The following is a 23593-nucleotide window of genomic DNA, read 5'->3' as shown; positions in this document are numbered from 1 at the left end:
TCTAATCCAGCAGCACCGAGTTCATTCTGAGGCAGAGATTAGCTAAGGAAAGGCCGGAGAAGGAAAGGAGGCCCTAAGGTCTAAGAGCCCTCTGCCTGGGCTAGATCTGAGCTGTAAGGTAACCGAAGAATGGCTGGGGAAGAAGAGCTGTTTCTGGACTAGGAGATCCACCTGCTGGCCAGGACCAGGACGCCGGGTCCTAGCATGATGGGGAAGGGTGACCACATGACTGAGCTTACACACAGCAAGTCCCCGGGCGTGGAACCCTTGGCCGCCCTAACTCTGCACGTCTTCAGGTATGCAGATGTGGCCCTGTGCGGGCCTGGGGCATCCTGACAGCTCCTCCAGGTCCTAAAAGGTCCAAAAAATCTCAACCACCAGGTGGAGAGGCTGAGTCTCCACTCCCCGGCAGTTGAGACGCATTGGCGTGGCTGGGGCAGGCGGTCGAGGTGGGCCACGGCTTTCCACGTCTCTCAGCCCCTTCCTTCGCAGCCTCTCCAGGGCAGAGGCGTGGTTCACACTCTTCCACTCACTGTGGGGGTTTTGTCCCATTTGGGTTCTTCCACGTCCCAGGGTGTCGGCGTATTTGGGTTCTGGAGAGCATTGCAGAGGTACAGCAAGTCAGAGCCACACAGAAGATACACCCAAGACAGCCTGCCCGCCTCTGCCTGGGCCTGACTCCCCACCCTCCACCCTGTCCCGCCCGCTCCTGGTAAGTAAGCTCTTTGGTGTCTGTTCCACCTTCCTGTTGCACAAATGAGCAGATACATATGTAGTTTCTCATCTCTCCTTTCTCACCTCAGGAAAACCTGTTATAGAAACACCTTTCACTGACAGTGTGTCCCGGAAATCACCCCACCTAGTTCATATAATCTTCCTTGTCCTTTTGTACAGCTCTATAGTGCTCCATAGTACTTCTTTGCACGTGGATTGTCTGCTCCTGTTTCCCCCACGGCTCTTTCAGGTTTCTGGCCCTCTGCCCTTCACTCTGTGAGCCATCTTTCTTCAGCAGAGACACCGGTCTATTCACGTTTTCTCCCGCTTCATTGCTGAGCTCATGGAAGTTCTGAGAGCCCCTGCGAAGAGGAGAAAAGCACAGCTTCTTACCCGGTGAGGGGGCCCCTGCATGGGGCTCTGTCCTCTGCAAGGGCTCCTCCCTCATTGCACACCAAGCACCCAGGACTGGCCCAGCTCCCTGCCCACAGGAAACCAGACCTCCACGGGGTCTGCGCCCAGGCTCCTGGCCCAGGGCCCGTGCTGCGCCCACACTTAAGTGCGGAGTAGACTGTGGGTGCAGTGCCACCTCAAAGCAGGGACTGAGGAAAAGGGAGCTGGAGACCAGCGAGGAGGGACAGCCTTGGTGACAGGGAGCGATGTTCTAGGTCAGAATCACTGTTGCCACCAAGGAGGTGATGGCTGTTTTAACATCAAACTGCCCAAAGGGTTCTGGGGGTCGGGTATGCTCAGACTGAACGCAGCTGCAGCCCATGGGGGACTGTCAGCCGGCGGATGCTGCTCCATTGACCTGCTTTTCCCTAGGGCATCCGGGCCAGGTCCCCGAGGGCCAGCTGGTGATGGGGGTGCTGTGCACCAAGTTGCACATGGGTTGCCGACCACAGGTCGCTGATGGGGTGACTAACCCTTCTCAGAGTCAGTCATCAGCCTGCCACCACTGCCAAGCCATCCCTCCACACCCAGCCACATGCATGACACCAGCCGACATGGCTCCTCGGGATGGAGCACGTTGATACCAAGACTACTTCTGCAACACACCAGTCCCCAAGACACCCAATGCAATGCAAGCCAAAAGCCACCCCCCATCTCAGGTTCCTGGAGGGGTCTGGGGAGGTCCCTGCTCCCCTAAGTGGGACACAGGACCCCTGCTTATGCCTCCCTGGGCCGTGTCCTGGCTGATCTTCCATCCCAGTTGGCCACACAACCACCAGGGGGTGCAAACAATCAGGAAAGTGGGATGTCCCAGGGGCAGCTGCCCTGGAGCAGAAGGGCTGGGGGACCCACACTGTGGGGTGTTTGGCCTGGCTTGTTTGGGTGACAGAGAGGGCACTGTAGACTTCCTCTGCTGTTTCCCACTCTGGACAGATTTTTGAGATGTCGCCCTAATCCTCACACTTGGCTGGTGCAGCCTGGGGCCGTCGTGGTGGGTTTGTGGGGCCGGGCACACAGCGCTGGGGGCCTGGCCATTCACCCTCATCCATGGTCTCTGGCCATGACTTGGCCCCAGGGAACATCCCGTGGCCACTTCACCCAAGGGTTCACTTGAGACACGCAGCCTGCGGGTGACATTTAGGCTCTTAAACCTAAGTGTTTAAGATTGCATAGTTTGCAGACATTTCTTTTTTTTTCATTCCTTATTTTAAAACGTGCAGATTTGAGGGTTGAAGCCTGAAGGCTACATAATTGAATGACCAGAATCCTGAGATGATTTAACAATTTTCCTACGCACAGCACACATTACTGGGGCCTAATTTTTCTACTTCCTTGGCTGGTAATTGACTTTCCTTCCCATCAGGTGCACAGACGTTCTATCCTTCCAGGGCCAGCTGTTTAATAATCACCACCCTGACAGCAGACCTACACCCTTGTCCTCATTTAAAAACTATTTATCATCCACTATCTCCCCATTTTCAAAAAGGAGTAAGTTAAATGCTCCAGAAATTGGAAAAAATTGAAATTTGACCTTTATTAACTGGGTTAATTGTCAAAATCTCTGCTTGTAAAAAAAAAATTAATGACCAAAAAGTGGAACTTTTCGAGTTTCAAAGATGAGCTGAATGTCCAAGGAAGTATAAACTTTGACCTTCCTGACACATGTCATGAGTAACATCTATCCTCATAAATTGCAACCTGTGAGCAATTATAAAATTTCCCCTGTATCCAATCATGCAATTTAATTGCTGCAGAAAAATTCCAGCTTTCGTAGAGAGAGCCTGGAGAATTATTTGATGCCTACAGGAATTATATTTGTTTCAGGCAGGTACAGGAGTTCGTCCGGATTTCCAGACATGGAGATACACCCGGACAGAGATAGATTCTGGGTGTCTAGAGCTCAGGCAGCTCGACAGCAAACAATGCAACTTGTCACGGAAGCAGAGAAGAGGAGCCCAGAGCCTGGGTTCTGAGGCCATCCGCCCTGCGCTCCACTCTTCTCCCTTCCCGGTTAATTGCCCACCCATGATTCGCTGAAGGAGGCGCCATCAGTGTGACCGTGACGGGCAGCTGAACCCCAGCGGGATTGAGGCAGGGTTTGATGCCATCAACTTGGAAGTGGGTGTTTGCGACCAGGTCCTGTGGAACGGTTCCGGTCCTGCACGCAGGTCTCAGAACAGGGCCTGGAAGCAGTGGGCTGTTGTCTGTACTCAGTGGGCACCTTGATGCCTGTACTGTGATTCTAGCCTCATCTGGAAGATGCCAGGATGTTGGCAAATCTGCACCTGTGATATCTAAGGCCATGAGTCGAGCCTCGTTTCCTAAATGACGCTGTCAAATGTGTTCAGGTGCGGAAAAAAAATATGGATCGGAGACAAAATCTCTTGTTTGTAATAGAAATTACCCCTATAGGGGAGGAATAGTAAAGTTAGACTAAGAATATACAGGTGAGCTACAGTCTGGAGAACGCAGCCTTGACCAGACCACTTTCCATTAAGAATAGAAAAACAGAACATAATTTAGACCCGAAGCGGGTGGTGCTTCCCCAGGTACAGTGTGGGGTTCCCTTCCCTCAGCTCCTGGTGACAAGCATTCATGTCACACTGTGCCTGCGGCCCAGAACCCAGCAGCACCTGGCTTGCCGAAGACACCCAGCATCATCAGTGGACATCGTGACCCAAGCACAGTAAGGATGATAACCCCAGATTGGCCACATGGATGCTTGAGTTTCCCTCCCTGCCGCCTGGTGTGGGGCCTGGACCTTTCCTTAGGATGTGAGGATGCTGTATGAGAGGGCAGGGAGGTGCCCACAGCGATCCTGCAGTCTCTAGCACCCGAGCCTTGGAGAAGACCGACTTGGCATCACTGATGCAGCTAACCCGTGGGAGGGAGCAGTTTCTGCAGTGCCCTCTGTGACCGGGCCCCTGCCGCCCACTCGGAAGGTGACACTGCAGAGGCTCACGTGAGGGTCCAGCAATGCCAGGGCCTGATTTTGAGGATGAGGGTGGCAAGAAGGGACAGAAGCCATCCCATGACCTCACTGCAATCCAGGCTGAGGCCAGCACAGGACAGCAGAGCGGGCGATCAAGTCCCACTTCCCTCACACAGCTCCCCGAAGGTCCACGGGGAGTGCTATGAATGAATATTTTCCCCCAGTGCCTGGGGATGGAGCCCCGGGCCTCGAGCATGCCCGGCGAGAGCTCTACCACCAAGTGGCCTCCTGGCCAGTGACCAAACTTCCTAACAAATTACACCACACTCTGAACCACGTCAGCCCCGAGATCTTTAGACAACACAAGCCCGAAGTTCGTTATTTTGACAATTGCCAGTACCAAAACAAAATAAACCTTCTCTTTCAGCTTGTGCATGAGACAGAAGTAGCTATTCCCCTCGACGCGTTTCAGGATTCATCGACAGCTTCTGGTCCAAAAGTCATGCCGGAGGAGGTGACACTGTTCTAATGCTGTCCCCACCCTGCCGTCAGGCAGCTGGTAGGCAGCCTGAGTGGGGAGGGTTTGTTTGGAGTCACCTGTGAGATTTACTTGAAAACTTACAGCTGACACCTCCAGGAGTGGCTGTGGTTGTCCCCATGGAAGCTTTTGTAGCACACTTACCTGTTTAAAATAAGTAGATCCCCTTTGGGATCCTGCCGAGTCTGGGCAGCAGCTGCCGGTGGAGGTGACACTTTCACCTACGGCCACCCCAGGACACCTGTGTCCACCACACACGGCTCTTGGCCCAGCAACCTTAGAGGGCAATTCGGCTTTACAGGGAAGGAAACGGAGTCCCGGGCACTGAGGAGCAGGTTCCAGGTCGCAGATGGGGCGGAGGGTGCAGGTCAGGGTTCTTGTCGGCTGGCACGGGGGAGCTGTCTCGTCCCAGGCTGCAGGCTCCTCGGCCCAGCAGTCACTTCTGCTGCAGGGAGAGGCGAGGCGGGAGCCAGCGGGCCGTGGGCAGACAGCTGCCCCAGTGTTCTCCAGGTGCTCGGGGGAGCCGGGCAGAACTCGCCCAACACCTAAACTCAGCCCCTCCAGAACTATACCAGGTCAGCACGGAACTGGAAGTCTGAGGCGCAGGCCACAGGCTGGCTTTGTCTGCTAGGACGCGCGCTCCTGAAGAGTCGGGAGCATTAGGGAGAAACAAGAAGCTGGAGAGGACCAAGGAAGAGACAGGAAGTAGACGACGTCCTGATCTCCCAAGGAGGGGCAGCGTGTCATTACTGTCCTGGTTGGGCCACCCAGTGCAGCAACTGTCCAGTCAGCCATGGAGCCCTTGTTATGCACCAGAGGCTCCCCAAGACCAGATGGGGGCCAGGCAAACAGCACAAGCGTCTGCACATTTGTGTCATGGAGGTCAGCCTATGCCATGCTGACGAGCTCCAGAGCAGGGCAGGGAGGATCCTACTCGTGAACTCTGCCTCCCAGGAGTGGCTCGGCCTTGGAAAGTTCAGCTGGTGCGGTGGTTACTAGGCTGGGCGCGTCCATGCACAGCAGCCTGGGTCCTCCCTGGCTACTGGCCTTGACCTACTTCTTTGACCTCTATGGAGGAGGAGCAAATCCTTCCCTCTTTCAGCCACAGGCAGCCGACCAGGCGAGAAGGGTGTCCTGTCCCACCAAGGCCTCCTCTGCCAGGACCGCACAGTCAGGTCCAGCAGGGCAAACTCATTTCAATAACAGATCTGCTGGTGCATTTAAATACAATTCAAGTTACTCAAATTCAATTTGCACACAGAACTTCAGGAATACATTATAGGAGGAGGCACTGTTGATTAAAACAGGAGGGTGACCCTTAATGAGGTTATTGGATCCTACTCTACACCCATCTCAAATTGACATTTAAATAAAAGTGAGCCGCATGCTTGAGTCGGGTTATGAGTCTATGAAACACTGACAATGAGGGGCCAGTAGCAGCAGCTGGGGGGGCTGCGCAGGGCGTCCTAGAAGCGCACTGGGGTGCAGAGTACTGGGGTGCTTAACCCTTCAGTCCCCAGCCCCCGCCTTTCCGCAAGTCCTGGGCCTGCCCTCCGACAGGGGTTCCCTGTTCTTCGTTGGACATATTAACCCTCAATAATACAAAACGGATGATGTATAGGAAACTGATTGTTTTGTTCTTAGTGCAAGTTTAGTTTAGTATGCCCTTGCATATTGGGGACCGGGGACTATCTTAAATGTATAACCCCACCTCTCAACAAAAAGATTAAACACATCTTGCAGTGAGCCTATTCTAAAAACTTCTGGGCCGGAAATCACCCATCCGGCTGGCCCGTTTGGGGGAGGAGCGGGGTGGTTTTACCAGGTGGGTGGATCTGATGTGTTTACTCCAGAGGCAGGTAGCGGGCTGCTTCCCAGCAGCGGGGTGCACAACCTCCCACCCCGAAACGGGACAGAAAGTAAGCGGAGGGTGTGTAACAGGAAGGCCCGTTCCCAAGCCACACGGCAGCATGGGTCCACCAGGGCCAGTTTAACCGCTCTGCCTGGACTTCCACACTCACAAACGACTGGAGGCACCACTTCTGTGATCACTGCATGGTCCGATGACCACATACAGCTTAGCAGGAGGGACAAACAATCGCAGGAGTTTTTTTTCTTCTTTACTGAGGACTGAAGCCAGATCATTCATGCTGAGCTGCATGCCCTGCCCCAGCCCTTTTCTGAGGCCATCTAAGCTGCCCAGGCTGGTCTGAAAATTGCCACTCTACTGCCTCAGCCTCCCAGGGTCCTGGGGGTATAGGCCTGTGTCATGACACACGCTGTCTCTGAGATTTTACACAGGGCCTTTTGATAACTCAGGTCTATTCTTCTGTCCTTCAAGAAAACGTGGACATGGAGACCCTGAGAACAGACACCACTGCCCCCCAGTGTGGGGATGGAACCAGGGCTGGGGAGCCCAGCTTCCTTGGCACCTCGGGCCTTCTCTGGGACACAGTGTGAAAATGACCTGGCCTAGTGCTGGCAGTTTACGGGTCACCATGGCTAGAAAACTCCTTGGGAGCACCCAGCTCTCAGCGCAGTGCAGTGCAGCACATCCTCCTGGCTGAGAAAAGCCGCACCTACGAGCCCCTCCACGCCCTCAGCAGGGAACCAGCATCTGCCCACTGCCTCGCTGGGTCTCCCACCTAAGCAGAAGGCGCCAAAGGCCTCATGCTCCACAGCAGTGTTTATCACAAGGACAAGTGTGAGACTTACTCAGCTTTAAAACTACGCACTTGGGACATCAGAGGTTGGGGAAACCAGTGATCAGCAGCCTGAAAAGCAGAGGCTCTGGGGGGGTGGGCAGCCGCACTCCCTCACTCGCCTCCCACCCTACCCCGCTGAGCCCGGTGCCCTTGCTCTCTGCCTGTGGCCTAGCCAGCCTCTGGCACGCTGATGAAAGACACGGGCTGGGGCTCTGTGGGCTCTGCGTCCTGGGCGAGCATGGTCTCCAACTCACGGTCAGCGTTCCAAAAATGCTCCAGGAAAAAGATGGCTTACATCGGACAGCCTGTCCCACTCCAAAGAAAAGGAACAGACAAAAGTATTAATCATGTTTTTCTTTTAATAAGGGATTTTACTCAAAAGGAGAGCTTGGAAAATCTCTAGCTTGCTGTGAAAACCAGAAAAGCCAGGGAGCTGCCTCGCTTCGAACAACAGGGGAGGCTGCACGGGCCACCGGGGTTTGCACCCACCTGGTGTCCCGCCTGAGCCGAGCCCAGCGCCAGGCACCACCGCCAGCATCCGAAGTCTGGAGCAGGCTGCAGGTGCTACTTTGATTGAGAAGGGAGGATAAGTTCTCAATACAGTGAAACAAAACACAAAAAGTAAACAAATTTTTAGAAATCACTAGGTATATATGTGCATATATATTTATATAATTAGGATTATCATCAACATTTCAAACTATTAAAAATAAGGTTGCCACCTTACATTTTATTTCAGTACTAGGGTATTATTTTCAGGAGGAAAACAAAAGATTCTGCCTGGACTCTGGGCATCGCCTCTGCCGCTCTCTCGCTGCAGCCCAGGAGGTCACCAATCCACCTACGGGAGGCCGAGCAAGCGTCACCTCCTGCCATCGGCATGACCTCAGCGTGAGGGCCACAAAGCACTGCTGAGCAAGGGAGGACACCACGCGGCGCTGGGCCTGCGGCCCCAGGCCCTTCTCGCCCTCTGCGACACTGTTAGCGCACGTGTTCTGCCTCGAAGCAAGATGGCAATCTTAATCAGAAAGCTAGATTTTTAAAATAACTTAAAAAATCATTTGTATATAAAGCAGCAAAAACATATTTTCCTCTCTGCGGAAAAGAAAACTGTTAACAAGAACACAGCATGGAAACGGCCGTCCACTGGTCCGGTCCGGTCCGGGTCGCTCAGCGCCGCACCCGGGCACCGTCGCCGCGGTCCGAAGGTTCTTTGGCATCTCCGATCCCTCCCTGGCTTTCCCCGGGGCTGCAGCTCTCCTCGGGGGCCGTCCCGTTGGGGATAGAGTTCTCGCCGTTGACGAGGCCGTGCCTGGCGGCACCGAGTGCCTCCTGCACGCCGGCCTGGCCCTCCAGGTTTCGCAGCACCAGCGGCAGCCGCGACTCGCCCGCGCCGCCCTCCAGCAGGCCCAGGTTGCTCTCCTCGTACTTGGGCAGCGGCGCCCGCGCCTCCAGCTGCTGGCGGAAGCACTTCCGGTGGGCAGCCGCGCTCTGCACGGTGCGCTCCAGGATCTCCTTCTCTCCGAGCCGCAGCTTCACAGCCATCTTCATGCGGGTGGGCAGCTCCGGGCCCTTCAGCACAGCCTTGTCCTCCTGCAGGCCAGAGAGGTGGAGTCAGGGACGAGGAGCCCACAGCGGAGGGCAGAGCTGCGGGCTGGAGGGAGGGAGGGAGGCACAAGGGTCTGGAAGCGGCTGCGTGCACTCCCGTGACTGGGCACTTGCAGCAGAGCTGGGCTGCAGACTTGGGGGTGATTCCTCGGGAAACCCCGTGTCAAACACAAAGGAGGCCTGCGCCAGGGGGGTGGCACTGGACAGGGCATGCACGCTTTAGAAGCCACCCGGTGGAGGGCTCCGATGTGGCCCCAGGGTGGTCCAGGATGACAGGCAGGAGCTGGAAGGAAAGCAGGCAGGGGACAGGGAGGGAAGAAGGATGAGGAGAAAGGAGGCAGGAGCAGGAGGGAGAAGGCAGCCCTTGGGGAGGAGGCTCAACAGTGAGATCTGACAGCACCAGGAAAGTGGCATCGCTTGAACCAGAAATTTAAGTATTAAGCAACCGAAAGTTCTGTCTTCTAATCAACAATGCCTCAATATGGTTTTTGCGGGTAAATATGCACATATTAAATGGAAAAATACTAATTATGAATGAAAATGTCCAATATGTAACTATTTTGCTAAAAAATTTAACAATTTACATTTAAGAAGAAATCTTTTTAAAAACATGAGAAAGCGCAAATATCCACTCATCAAACCAATTACCTCAATGGTTGTTTTATATGTTTTTAAAAGAAGAGAAGCTCGATCTTCGAGAAAGGACCAAAGCTTGACCTCATTTTCCCAGCTGACTGGAAACTCGGAGTTGCCCAGGGTGAAGATTCTGTCGATGGCGTTTTCTCCTAGCAAATGCTCCTTCAGCTCCTCTGCGAGAGACACACAGCAGTCTGTCAGGAGGGAAGAGCAGCACTGGCCTCCTTCCACGGCATCCACTACAGAGCCCGGGCCTGATCCCTTAGCCAGGCCTCCCCAGGGCTGGCACGGCTGAGTGCTGCCCCTGGAAACTGCGTCCTGCCAGCCTTGGTGAGCCCCTGAAGACAGCCTGTGGCCATGCACACCACTGAGGCCCTCCCAGCCCCCGGTCCGAGAAGACAGGCGAACAGGACGGCACCGGAGATGCAAGCGTCACAGCCTCCAGAGGGCCCTGCAGTTGCAGTGTAAAGGCCACTGCTCATTCCTAAGCTCGTCTTACGAGTATGCCACAGATCAGAAACAGGAAAGGGACTAGGAAAGTCTTAAGAAAACACGGGCCTGTCTGTCTCACTCGTCAAGGATTCAAACAGGAGTTACAAACACATACAAGTCTACACGTCAGGCGCCCCAGTCCTACTTCAGGAGGAGCCAGACCCAGCGCCTGCCCAAGCAGGGCATTTCCCCCAAGGAGAGCCGCTCCAGGGACAGCATCCCGCCGCACCCGCAGAGCTGCCCCAGCCACCCCGGCGCTGGCTCTGGCTCTCGGGCTCGGAGGGAAATGCCCGGCAGGTGGCATCTGCTGCCCCCAGCAAACCAAACTTCCACTAGTGTTAGGGGGCAACACAAAGACAAGCACCTGCCTTGCAGGATACCTGTCTTCTCTGACGAAGGGGAAACAAGAGAGGCAGCAGACCTAAAAGCTTTCTTTTTCTTTTGCTAAAAGAAAATGGATGCTATCTAATGTTGAAAAAAGATTTACTGAGTTGTATTTGACAGCAAAAGAATAGGGCAGAATTCAGGATTTTTAAGTTTGTTGTTCTTCAGTTTACATTCTTTGTATAAAGTGATGAAGATTAAAAGTAAAGGCAGCCCCTTCGTGGTGGAAATGTCTTCAGAAGCCCTGAATACTGTCACCCCTCCCTCACTGGCTCCAGGCCTCTTTTCAAGACAGAAAGCAGGCTGGTGGGGAGGCTGAGGCAGGAGGACTACAAGGTTGAACTCATGCTGGGCAACTTGGCAAGTGAGTGAAACCTTGTCTCAAAAGAACAGAAAAAGGGAGGGGGCAGTGAGGACGGAGCTCTGGGTTCAATCCCGGCACTGGGTAAGTGAAAGGAGGGAAAGCAGGGGTCCTGGGACACAGCTCTTCTCCGCCAGCGTTGAAAGTGACGCTGCACTCAGATCACCAGAGAAACGAAGCCGAGAGGCTGGGAAGCAAAGTGAAGCCAGGGCCTGCCTGGATCCGGAGAGCCGCAAGCACTCAGAAGGGGCCTGCCAGCCTTGCATCTGGCCCGCTCGGGGCTCCTGAGCTCCACCTCGGCAGCCAGGGCCCAAGCACCTGGCTCCCGGTGTGTGTCCTCCTCCACGGCGCCTGACTGGGCACCGAGCCTCCAGGCACTGAGATCTCCTGCCTCGTGGGCCAGCAGCTCACAGGACTGACCGCTGAACTGCAATGAAGCACAACCAGTGCCCCGCCTGGACAGCACCACCCAGAGGCCCTGCTGGATGGCTCCGCTCTCATCCACTGCCCGTAGCCAGTGACTATACTGCCAGCCCATGTTGTGGGACTGTCTTTCTCTGGACTTGTGCAGCCTCTTCCGAGCCCCAAACATGACGAGGGCAGAGACGGCAGAGCACATCAGCCCTCCCCGGTCCCCCAGCTCCTGGGACACTCACTGCCAGGCACCGTCACTGCCCTTGCCAGCCTTCACGTCTCCCCACCCACTCTGGCTGCCCAGGGTTCCAGGCTGTTTACAAGGACAGAAATTAGATACCAAGCCTCAGGACCGGGTGCACATTTTACAGGGGAAATAAAAGCACAACCCTGCTAGGTCGTATGAAACCCCAGTGACTTGTCTCAAGCAAACAGAAAGGCACGAAGTACCTTCCTTAACTCTCTCTGGGACTGAAGGAAGAGGCTGCAGCTGAGAACACCCCACGCCCCACTGGGTACCCCCGCCCCAGGCCTCTGCAGCACTGCTGACTCCAGTGGATGACCGGCAGGTGACATTTCCAGGGCAGAGCAAATCTAGTTTTTCTTCCCCTCTTCCCAAAGGTGCTTCAGTTTTAAAGCCATTTTGTCTTTAACCTAAACCTTTCTGCCTTATCCATTTTCATGAATTAAAGAAGAAAAGCAGCACCTCTTTTTCTTTGCTGGAATGATTTACCTTCTGTCATGCAGAACACCCGGAGGAAAGCCAGCAGCTGAGCAGAGATGGGCGGCTCGGTGAAATGCAGCGCAAACACGCTGGACCTGCCAGGAGAAGAGGCCAGGTCAGCCGCCTGCCCTCACACCTAGGCCATGTGGCCAGCGGCCTGAACGAGGGGCTGAGAGCACAGGGCAGGATCGCGGATGGGACAGCCACATCGGGCATCGGCCACCTCTGCGGCGCCCGCCCCTGTCTGGGGCGCAGCCTTGCACTAAGGTAAGGAAACATGCCTATGCGTCTTAAAACACATTCATAATAATTTACGATAAGTTCACACTTTAATCATTAATCAAATATTGACAAGTCCAATAAAAAAGGCCCAGATAATCCATTTTCATTAAGAATGGTTCCTCTGTTCCCAGGAGGTCTAATACATCATAATTCTTGTCTTTATCATCTTGCTCCTCAACTACAAGAAAATCCTAAAGAATTTAGCCAAAAGTACTTGAAATTACTGAGTACCATCACTTCATTATGGAAACTAATGGAAGCAAACAGTTAACTGAAAGTGTTCCAGATCATTAACCTTTCCAGGGTGAAAGACATTAATGACTCCAAAGCACTTATTTAACTCAATGAGGACCACCCCACTGCCCCCCCCCCAGCACTGCCAGCAGTGTCCTGTGGCACAACTATGTCCCTGAAAAAGCCGGCCACTCACCACATAGCACCACAGTGGCAGGGGTGCAGGGGAGGCCTCCTGATCATGCCAGCGAAACCCACCCCCCAGAACACACGGGCACTGCCAGGGCTGAGCGCACATACGTTGGGATGCCAGCACGGGCCAGGACCTCCGCCTTCATGGCGTATAGCCGGTCGCTCTTACTCACGCCGAGCTTTATTTTCACTCTGTCGTGTGAGTTGTTGTCAAAGAAGAAGCCACTGTGGATCACGAACTCTGCATTTGACCGGGTGCCATAAAAGATGTAAATCTGAGATGCAGCAAAGAGAAAAGAGAGGGCGTAAAACAGAGTCCGTGCGCCCCAACATAAAGCAGCCGTCACCACGCAGTGCTGCTGCACCTCAGGGAGATGCAGGGCATGAAGTGCCTGGCCCTGCCCGCAGGGGCGAGCCATAGATTCCCCACCTTCTTAGGTCAGGCGGTGCGGGGCCCAGCACCCAAGCCTGCCCCAGCGGGCAGAGAAAGCCCTGGGGAGGTCCCAGGGCCTCTGCTGCAGCCCTCTCACTCCCAGGACAGCCCGGATGCTCCTCTGGGCCTGCACCTGGGGCGCACTCTGGCCCCCTCTCCTTTCAGCCAGGGTCTCTTTTGAGAACAGGAGCTCAGAGCACACTTACACCCAGCAGGAGGTTCACAGGCTTCTCTGTTAAACTAATTTGTCATTCTGGCTCCACTGGAGTGTCCTGATGCTGAGTGCAGGGACGAGAGATGCGCATTTTCACATTTACTCAACAGCTCACTCCCGTGCCTACCCACATTCTTAGACTCAGATTAAAGCGAAGTGTAAGACTTCCTTATATCTGTGCCACTTAAAACTTCTGAAACATTGCCTCTGTATAAAGAATCAACAAATGAAGAAATAAAAGCAATGCAAGTTGGGAGATAATTCATTTCAGTGTCACAAGATAAAAGCTAATTTTCTGTTAACACTGTTAGGGGTGTCAGGTCAACTGTGCAGTAACTGTATTAAATCTTTTTCTTTGTGGACCCCAAGTACAACATCCTTATTGTAGAATTAAGTCTCAAGAGGTGTTCAGAAAACAAACCACCCTGCAGACTGGTTTTCTTCCCAGGCTGGCCACACCCACCTGCTCTCCGGCCCGGAAGTCCTGCAGGGCCACACACTCGCAGCGGTCATCCTCCAGGTTGTAACCCGTCGTGATCTGGCCACGGGGAAAGGCAGGAGACAACAGTGAGGGTGCCGGGGTCTGTTTCGGCAGGGAGAGGGGAACGGGCCTGGGGGTCCTTACACGGGTGCCTATGAGGCCTTTCTGCAACACCCTGCACAGGACACACCTAACTTCCGCCATCTCTGCTGACGCAAAGGAGGCACTCTTGGAAACCAGTACAGTGGTATACCGGTATCCACCAAGCACACACTTCTATGACAGTACTGCCCCTGGGCGCCCAACAGCAGGGTATGCACAGGTGATAGGGAGACGGACGGCTATACCGAGCCTTGTGCCTATTCACGGGGATCTGGGAGAAGCAGGGTCTCTGACAGACTCTCATTCGCTCAAAGTGTTGGACCAGTAAGGAACTGAAGTGGGTTTCCACTAGCTAAAGAATCAGAAGACAAGAAATCTCTGTTTCTACATTAAGTGTTTTACTCTGGAATCCAAAAATGCAGCGTTTGGGTAGGAAAAGTGAAGTGGTACTACTAACATGGCCACCGCTGGCCACTGCGGGTCAGCAGCACTGCCTGCCTAGCATGCATGAGGCCTGGGTTCTGTCCCCAGCGCCTCAAAACAAAATCCAGCTCTTCCTTACTGCTTTTCCTGTCCCGTGTTCCCACGGCCCTCAGCACACAGAAATCCTCCACCAACCTGCTAAACCTGTGCCTCCCGAGGCCCCGCCCGTGTCAGCGCCAAGGTTACAAGGAAAGCCGCACCTCCTACACCTCTTTAGAAGCCTTCCCTCCTCATCCTTCGCGGTCCTCACTTTCTCCCCTAGCTCAGTATCTGCAAAAGCCCTTCTAACTGACCTCAGAATCCAGCCCTCCTGCCCTCCCTGTCCCCACCTCCAGAACCACATCAAATCCCCAAGCAGGACCGGTTCCAGGAGGCCCACACCTCCTTGGCCTCAACATATGTGGCTCCAGCTAGGCCGGGTCACTGTCCCCGCGTCCTCCTGCCTGGAGCTCCCTTCTCCTGCTGCTCGGCCTGAAACCCGGTGGAGACCCAGCCTCCTCAGGGAAGCGCCCTCATCACACTTCCTTCACCCTCCCACCTCCAGGAGGCCCCCCGCCCGGCTCTCCTGTCATCAGCAACCCCATGCCTGGCACACAGCATTTAACACCTGATGCTCTGAGTTACCAAAGGCATGACCCCCTCCGCCAGCAGGAAGAACTGGCCCCCAATTCACGGTCGTGCAGAGCAGCCTGCTACCCGCTGTCAGTCCAGCTTTCTACTGGACTTACTGGCTTCACCCTGGGCAGTGAGGCTCGGGACGTCAGCAAGCACTGCCTGCTAAGAAAGGCACCAACTGGATCTGCACCACAACAGCGGGACAGAAGGCCACTACTGCTCAGCTTGAAACCCCACCTGCCTAGAGCTGGTGGGTTATTCAGCCCCTCTAGATGCGCTTCGTGCTTCCCGTCTGCACAAAGCAGTGAGGAACGCCAACCCAATGAGACCGAGGAAGCCGTGCACGCCAGGGCATCTCACTCAGAACAAGGTCAGCACTTAAATCAGGTTAGAATGAGCTCCTTCAGCACCTGCCCAAAGTCAGGCTCAGGGTTTGCCCTGCAAAGTATCATCCTGATGACACAGCTCGAGGAGCTGCCCACAGGGAAAGGGGGCTCTCTCCTGCTGTAGCAGCAGGACCCGCCAGCAGAAGCAGGAAGAGGGGGGCAGGGGCGGGCACAGAGGACAGAGCCGAAGGGTGCAGAGTTAGTGCAGCCTCTATGGAACAATGTGGAGCTTTCTCCAAACTCTGAAGTGGAACTGCCACCAGAGCCGGCCACCATGGCACACAAGGAGGGAAGGAAGTCAGTGCAGGAAGCTACCCGCGTCCTCGTTCACTGGGGCACATCAGGACAGCTGAGACAGAGCAGCCGCCTCAGAGGCCGGGTGAGCAAAGGTGGCTGCACACACAGCGCAGTATACCTGGGCCTGGGAAGAATTAAGTCACGGCACTGGCAGGGCAGGGAGGAAGTGGAGGATATCGAGTCCAGTAGATGAAACATGCTGGACGTGGAGAGGCAAGGGTGGAGTTTTCTCACACACGACAGTAGCAGAGGGATCACCAGGCAAGGACAGGGAGATGTGGGGGAGCACAGGGGCTTTGTCAGTACGATCAAGGCACTGAATGCATGCGTGAAACACGCTCATCTGCTCAGGTGACGGGCTCCTGGTGACAAAGCTAGGAGACCACGGCCAGCGGCCTCAACGCAGAACCAGTAGGGCTCTCCCTGCAGGCACAGAGAGACCTCTGCCAGGGCCTGGGTCATGGCCACCCTGGGGAACCAACAGCCACCAGCGCCTCAGGGCAAAGGCCAGACCCCAAGTCGGGGGCAGGCAGAGGAGCCAATTCCAGCATCACCGGGCTGTGACCCCGTGACACCACCCTGCCTTACCCAGCCACGTGTGACGCCGCCCCAATGCCCCTGCCCCACAAACACTGGGCATGGAGAGCTGGTTCCAAGCTGATCCAAGGTGGGCCCCATGCTAAACCCCACCCCCACCCAGTGGGACAGCCCAGGGGGGTGCAGGGAAACGCCCACCGGGTCCTCCAGCAGGTGCGGGGGTCAAGTTCCTGGGCACTGCCAGAGGGGGCTGAGAAGCCAGTCTAAGGAAGCTCCACACAGGGCCTAGGAGGAAGACGCACAGACGCAGTTCCCCGACACAGAAAAGGGGCGAGGAGCGGAGCCACTTCAATTTTCCTCTTTCCTGTGTCCCTCAAGTTTTCCCCAAGTATGCCATTACTCTCATTATTGCAGCAGAGAAGAAATGAGATAAGACATGCTCACCAAATAGAATTTGGAAAATAGAGGAGCAGAAGAAAAAGATCACAGTCTCATTAACAGTTGGTTGCTTGCTTTCTGGTCTTTTCTCCTAGGTATTGGTACACGTACTGTATATCCATCTACTCACCACTCAGGAGGTAATTCACAAAATGCCCGTGCTGGGAGGTACCCAGGCCCGGACATGAATAAGACACACAAGAAAGTCACCCTTTCTCGTGATTATGAGGTGAGCAGGGGGAGGATTACAATACAGATTCAGACTTGAAATACACGGATGACAGGGAAGCAGAGTAGAGCAGCGTATACACAAAATGGGGAAACACAATCAGATAGAAAGGAAGGGCTTCCGTGCTGGGCACACCTGCAAGTCCAGTGTCCCAGGAGGCTAAAGCAGGAGGATGGCAAGTTCAAACCCAGTCTGGGTAACTTAGCAACTCAGTGAAACCCTGTCTCCAAATTAAACAAAACCAAAAAGGCTGGGGCACAGCTCGGCATCCCACTAGAATGGCAGGGCTCAAGGGGTGGGTGGCAGCGCAGGTTCACACAGGGCGCAGAGTAGCAGCCTCGGAGTCACCCAGGAGGGGCACCCTGAGGTGGGAGTGCCGCAGTGACAGCAGGTGGCCCCACGTGCTGCAGCTGGGCTGGGGCAGCTTACAAAGGGGCCCTCATCTGTTTTATAAGACTGCTGGCTTCCACTTTACGGACACTGACTAAAGGCTTTCACAGGCTTCACACACAGACGGGAGGCCCCGAAGGGCAGCGCAGCCGGCTCTGCCTAGGTCCCCCGTCCTTTCCCTGCCGGCGAGCAGCCTGCACCACACACAGGAGAGCTCACACGTCTGCAATGGTCTGTAATGCCCTGATGCTGTGCTCCTCGTATAAACTGAACCCAGAGGATACAGCTGCCCACATAGGTGCTACACGGTGCCTGACGCCCTGTACAGAGCCTGCCTCCCAGGCACCAGGGACACGGATTCAGGGGCCGTGTCCACCAGCTCCGCCTGTGCCTCCCTGTCCTGTGGCTGCTGGTCTGGAATTGCTGCCGCAGACGGGATTCTGTGCTCCCCTCACCAGCTTCTGCGACAGTGTTCCAGGCAGACAGCGTTGCTGGGATACAAATGCCTACCTACTCCCTGAGCGCAAGCCAGGAGAGACTGACAGCACGAGCAAGAGAGAAGCTGAGCTTGAAAAGCTGAGCCTAGATGTCAAGTCTTATTTTTAAAATGAGATTAACTGTGAATGTATAGGAGATCAGGCTTCACAGCGAGTGTTCACACAGGCCTTCTTAACCCCACCACGTGAGATGGCCTGTGCAGTCTCACAGCAGTGCTGGGAAACAGGTCACACAGCTCTCAGAGCTTGGGCTGCAAGGAGGCAACTGCTCGGCGATGGCGCCGGCCCTGGGCACCCTGGGAGGGCAGCAGCCTCTCTACCCGGGCAGACTGCATGAGTCCCACTAAGGAAAGCGTGGCGAGGGTCATCAGCGCTCTGTCACTTTTATTTTGAGATAAACTGTAAAGCAAGCAATAGAAAGTCACATTACATGTATACACAGTTATTTGGAAGCTGGCATCCGAGTGGGAGGAGGGGGCGCCCCCCGGGCTGCCCAAGCACTGCAAGGCCCCTTCCCAGACACCTGTGCCACCTGACTCTGTTCACAGAGAAGCTTTCTTTCTTTAATCTCAGAAGTAAAAAATAAACTCCAATGATCAATCAAGTTTGAGAACCAATGATCTTGTCCAAAAAAAGGAGAAGAAAAATACAAGAGCCAGATATTTTAAGAGCTATTTGAAAATTTTTTAATTTCAAGCTTAGGATCCGTTAAAAATATCTCTCATGGGGAAAAAGAAGAATAAAGAATGTAAAATTATATTCATTAATGAAAATAGAAAACATGCTGCTATTTTTTAGTATTGCTAATTAAATTAAGCATATCTAAATTAAGGCAAAATATATTCTTTCTTGCTACAACTGAACTATTCCTAAGATTCTAGCGTGTGACTGCTGCTAGAGCCCCGTGTGAGCAGGAGGATCCCCATCTCAGGAGCCCAGCACCCGGCACATGTGTTCTGCTGCGCTGTGGAATCAGAGGTGAATCCTTAATCTACTCAAAATACTGCTAGTAACAAAGAAAGGTAGTGTCAGGAAAAAGTGAACACAACAAAACCAGACCAGTGGGCCAGTCGAATGTTTGGAACACTACAGTTCTCTGGGGTTTACCGCCCTCTGCCACGCCCCGAGGCTTCCTTCCACCTGGATGTGACTTGAGATCTGCAAAGGGCCGCACCCGGTTCCCAGCAGAGCGGCAGTGACAAGGCAGCCTGGCTTCGCCACTCCACCTCCTCCAGTGCCCGTGGCCTGGCCAGGGTCTGTGGGACACCGGGGGAAGGAGGGGACAGGAAAGCACGGGGTGGGCAGGGTGGACATCTGGAAGCCAGTCCACAGAGAAAAAGAAAACAAAGGGGAAGGGGAGATACGAGGATCGCCAGTCAATCAGTGTGTTTAGAAGAATCCAGAACTGAGGACGCTGGTTGAGCCTGTGGCAGGTGGGAGCCCTGGCTTCTACTTTTCAGCATGCAATGAGCAGAGCCAGACAGAAACCCAGGAGAGGGGTGCACTGTGCCCCTGCCCCTTGTGGAGGGGGGCAGGGACAGAGACACAGGAGGTGGCGTGGTGGTGGGGGCTAGGCAGGGCCTCCGGGCTAACACCAGGGGAGGTCGTTACCAGGCCGTTGGTGTGGTTACACATGTCCCACAACGGAATCAGGGCCAGGGTCACCCGGGAGCCATCCTCCGTGGGGATTTGGTTTTGTCGAGTCATAACAGAAGAGACCGCCCACCTGCAACAATCAGAAAAAAGCAAATGAACGTCTGGAACTCTCAGAAGTGGACTGCAGTGTGGAACAGCGCGACCAGAGACACTTAGGGCCACTGACCCCTCACAGTTTCCAAGCCTTTTCCTAAACACCAAAAGCAAGGCTGGGGCTCTGCCACTATCATTAAAACTAAATCGGGGATCAGGGGAGGCGAGGGACTGAGGGAGCAAGCAAGGCAGTGTGAGGAGCAGGGCCAGGCCCGTTCAGTGGTCACCTAGATGGCTAAGCCCTGCCCCATCACCCCTGAATGCTGACCCTGCAGCCTTAGGGAGAAGCAAATGATACAACTACTTTTTCAGTGGGAGGCCTCTAAGAATTTATGAAATGTGGAGGGCAGTATTTTATCACATTATGCAGTGAGTAACTCTTTGTGCCCGGGAAGAAATCCCCACTTTACAGTGATATAATCCACGAAGAGGAGAAAAGTCCCCTAGCATGAATGTCAATCCCAAGCCCAACCCATCTCCTCCTGCTGGGTGGGGGGCAATTGCAAGATGCACGTTAAATCACTGCCAACCATCCAAGCTGTGCGCTGGGACTTCTGGGAGCACCTCTGCTCCAATGCTTCCTGACCACAGCTTGTCACTTACTGATGCGTCCCCCTCCCTGCCAGGCCCCCACACTTCCCCTGGAAACCCCTCCCCCACACACACTACCTGGGACCGCATACTGACCTGTAGTCCTCGTAAGTGAAAGAATCCTTCAGGGGCAGTTTGTTGGCATGAGGATGGGTCTGGGAGTGCCAAGTTTTGGAAAGCAGAGGTGAAAAGAGAAAAGGGAAACAGCAGTCAGTCAGCAGAATCCCCCCTTCAGGGCGCTGGATGCAGCAGGAGACCCGGCCTCAGGCCGGGCTCCTGGGGTCGGCGTGCTGGGACGCCTTGTACATCACTGGCACCTTCATTTGCTGTGCCCAGCAGCTGTCGCAGACCTGCTCCTCCGTATTTTCATCCTGGGACCCACAGACATCGGGGAGAACGCGGGAAGGCGGATGGCTCTCGGGCAGGCACCCCCGCGCAAAGGCGTCTGACCCACACCTCGAATAAGCCCGAGGAGCCGGCATCACATGGCCTCCCGCACCAGGCTTGGGAGCCCAGCCGAGCCAGGCCCGCTAAAAGCCCACTGTCTCTCACTACTCTCCGCCTAGAACCCTTTGAGGGAAGCGGACACCTGCACAGGTCAGCCACACACCCCAAAAATCAAGAAAACTTCTTCTAAGAAATTTTACAAGCAAAATAAAGAGAAAACAGCATATTTTTAATTGTAGCACTTCTTTTCTGAACAAAAGAACATTTGGTAAAAATACCCCTCACTTCACACTTCGGAGAAAATTTTTATACACTTCTATTCTCCCTTCTCAATGCTGCCCCCCCCACCCCGAGCACTTAAAAACTTTGTCTCAATTAAGAAATTAAAGGCTGTAACAGTATAATTTTAATCTCCAGTTTCAATTACAGTCTGATAGACAGATTGCAGCAAGTGATCAAATGAACAAATGGTTATTTCTGAGTCACAAATGCAGCCCAGCAGCAGCATGAGCCGGCTCAGTGGTAATGCAGGAGCCCGGGTCCGCGAGGCTCGCCTTTCTAGGGACGCACGGGCACTGCGATTCATCACCACCACTGTAATGGACTCGCTGGCACTGCGTGCATGACAGTAGGGGATGAGGCAAAAGCGACTCAAACCGTAAATCAATTAGAAAACAAAAGCTTGTGCATAGGACACAATTTTAGGCAAATTGTGTATCCCAAAGGCTGCCAGCTGGGCACTGGTGCTCTGGTCCCATGTCCCTCTCTTCCCAGGTTTAACCTTTTAGAGGAGAAGTCGAGACTGAGACTGCACCCTGGGAGGCTCTGCAATGTGGGCTGTGCTAACACAGCGCAGCTCAAGGAGCCCCATATGAGGTTGATGCAAGGCGGTGCTCGGGGTGGTGCCCGCCAGGGCAGGATGACCAGGACATCGTATCTCTGGGGAGAAGATCCATGACGCCGTGGCCAGGTGCAGCGTGGGCTGAGAGGCCGCAGAAGCTCTGCACTGCACTGTCACAGCGAAGGGCAAGGCTGGACTCTAAGGTCCTAGGCCTAGCTGCCACTGACTTACTATCCTGAACCGTTAGCAGGGTTCCAGGCTGCTCAGGCTGTTCCAGAGAGGCCAGGGAAGGGCAGGGAAAAGGGTCAGGGGTCATTACCCTTTTGCAACCGTGAAGTGGGTGTCAAAAGGAGGCACACCCTGGCGTTTCAAGAAGATAGGAACAGCTATTTCTAACACTGCAAATATTACATAACCACCGTATAGCCCCAATAGTCATCAGAATCAATCTGAAAATGCATTTATGCACTTTTTCACTTTTGTTTTAATGACTGTTAGGACTGTGAGCATGAATTTACAGATTAGGTAAGAAACTGCATATAAATAGTAAGAAGGGGACATTTCGGAGAGTTAATCTTTCATTCTTTTGATTCCTGAAGTTAACTTCACAAATGAGTATGTTCATTATGTATCGCATATATATACTAGGAAAAATGTTTCAAAAAAGTACAAGTCAGAAGATAAGAACCTTCCTCCTCCAAAACTAACTGAATCACAAAAACTATCACAGAAAAAATTTCAAACTGTAATAAAAAGAGTCTCTTTCTGAAACTTCCTTTCTGCTATAATAAAATGAAACTTCACATTATCTGATCTACTGGAAATTTTGCATATCCTAATTCTTCAAACTCTAGGAGGAGGGAAATGCTACAGTATTATTGTTAAGTATTTTAATTTACTTAAACTATGGAATTTATCCTGATATTTCCAAAGTTGGTAAATTTCAACGCTAAATCCCACAAACACTAAAAATTTCACATCCTCTCTCACAAAGCTTGGCTTATTATATAAGAGAAAAAGATGACAATTTTCAAAACCAGAACGCTGAATCTCATAGCAACATGGGAAGCAGGTCTAGAATTCCTGCTACAGGGAGGCTGAGGCAGGAGGATCAGAAATTCAAGGCCATCCTGGGCAATTTAGAGAAGGCCTTTCTCAAAACAAAAACAAAGCTGAGGAAGGATCTTCCAACGCATATTTTTAAACAGCCTTGGAACCCACAAAACTACTCAAATACAGGTTACCTTAGGAATCACAAGGATGAAAGATTAACTTTCCAAAATGTACCCATCTGTTTTCTTTCCCTTAAACAAAGTCATTAAAACAAAACAAGAGAAAAAAATGCGTAAATGCATTTTCAGATTGATTCTGATGACTGCTGGGGCTGTACAGTGGTTATATAATATTTGCAGTGTTAGAAATAGTTGTTCCTGTCTTCTTGAAAAGCCAGGGTGTGCCTACTGCGCGCACTTCTGGTAGAAAAGCTACGCCGCGTGACACATGCACTTAACAGTTACATTGAAGCAAAATGTGACAGGAGAAGGCAGGAACTTCCATTTCTGCAGGCTGGCGCCTCTGTGGCAGCAGCGCCACCTACTGGCCTCATGCGAGCGCGGCTGCGGGCGCAGAGCTGAGGACCAGGCTCCCTGGCGACTCGCTCAAACCCGGGCTTCCGGGAAACAGCCAACTCACCTTCACTTAAGTAAAAACTGACTTCTTCAAAATACAAAACTAAGAACTACCTTACACCTAAAAAGTATATAATTTTATAATAAAGAAAATATCAAAAATGACTTGTCTATAAAAGTATTTAATACTGAAAGTATTTTCATTCTGGAAAAGTGAACGGGGAAAGCAACTGTCTACTCTAAACAATCTCCACCCAACGCTCGAGTCTCTCCCCTGCATCCAAGCCCCAGAAGCCTCTCCCAAACAGCAGCTGCACTTGAAGTCACACGGCGGTCCTTCAGATGCCCCCAACGCAGAGCCCAACAGAGCTATGCTCTCCGAGGACATCTGCTCTGAGCCGGGACAGGGAAGGGTGTCCCAGGCAGCTTTGTCAGGCCACTGCCCCCGAGAGGACAGTGACCCTGTGCCCTGGATGAGATCAGCAGGGCAGGATGGGGCTGCCAGTCACCATCCCCAGGCACTGAGACCATGGCTTCAGAAGGGAGCCTGTTTTCTGCAGATTTTC

The 23593-nt window shown here is 53.4% G+C and overlaps 1 protein-coding gene across 11 annotated transcripts in view; it reads right to left on the bottom strand.

Annotated features, from left to right (window-relative positions):
• Nucleotides 1-7683: 7683 nt before the first annotated feature.
• Setd3 (SET domain containing 3, actin N3(tau)-histidine methyltransferase) overlaps nt 7684-23593 on the bottom strand; it is a 61095-nt gene continuing 45185 nt past the window's right edge. For 5 of the 11 annotated variants that reach the window (XM_063240842.1, XM_063240848.1, XM_063240843.1 and 2 more), the window contains 7 exons: nt 20208-20266; nt 19383-19497; nt 13780-13854; nt 12778-12944; nt 11971-12056; nt 9599-9780; nt 7684-8935 (listed from right to left, as the gene is read on the bottom strand). In XM_063240842.1, coding sequence (XP_063096912.1) covers nt 8513-8935; nt 9599-9780; nt 11971-12056; nt 12778-12944; nt 13780-13854; nt 19383-19497; nt 20208-20266 — 1107 coding nt within the window. In that variant the 3' untranslated portion in view covers nt 7684-8512. Of the gene's footprint in view, nt 8936-9598; nt 9781-11970; nt 12057-12777; nt 12945-13779; nt 13855-18433; nt 19086-19382; nt 19498-20207; nt 20267-23593 lie in introns of those variants that run through there. The other 6 variants (XM_005000493.4, XM_063240845.1, XM_063240846.1 and 3 more) reach the window with 5 other exon arrangements.

Source organism: Cavia porcellus, unplaced genomic scaffold (assembly GCF_034190915.1).
Source record: "Cavia porcellus strain 051 isolate PalLab524CR breed Dunkin Hartley unplaced genomic scaffold, mCavPor4.1 scaffold_31, whole genome shotgun sequence".
NCBI classification, from domain to species: domain Eukaryota; kingdom Metazoa; phylum Chordata; class Mammalia; order Rodentia; family Caviidae; genus Cavia; species Cavia porcellus.
This window is presented reverse-complemented; position numbering and strand designations above follow the sequence as displayed.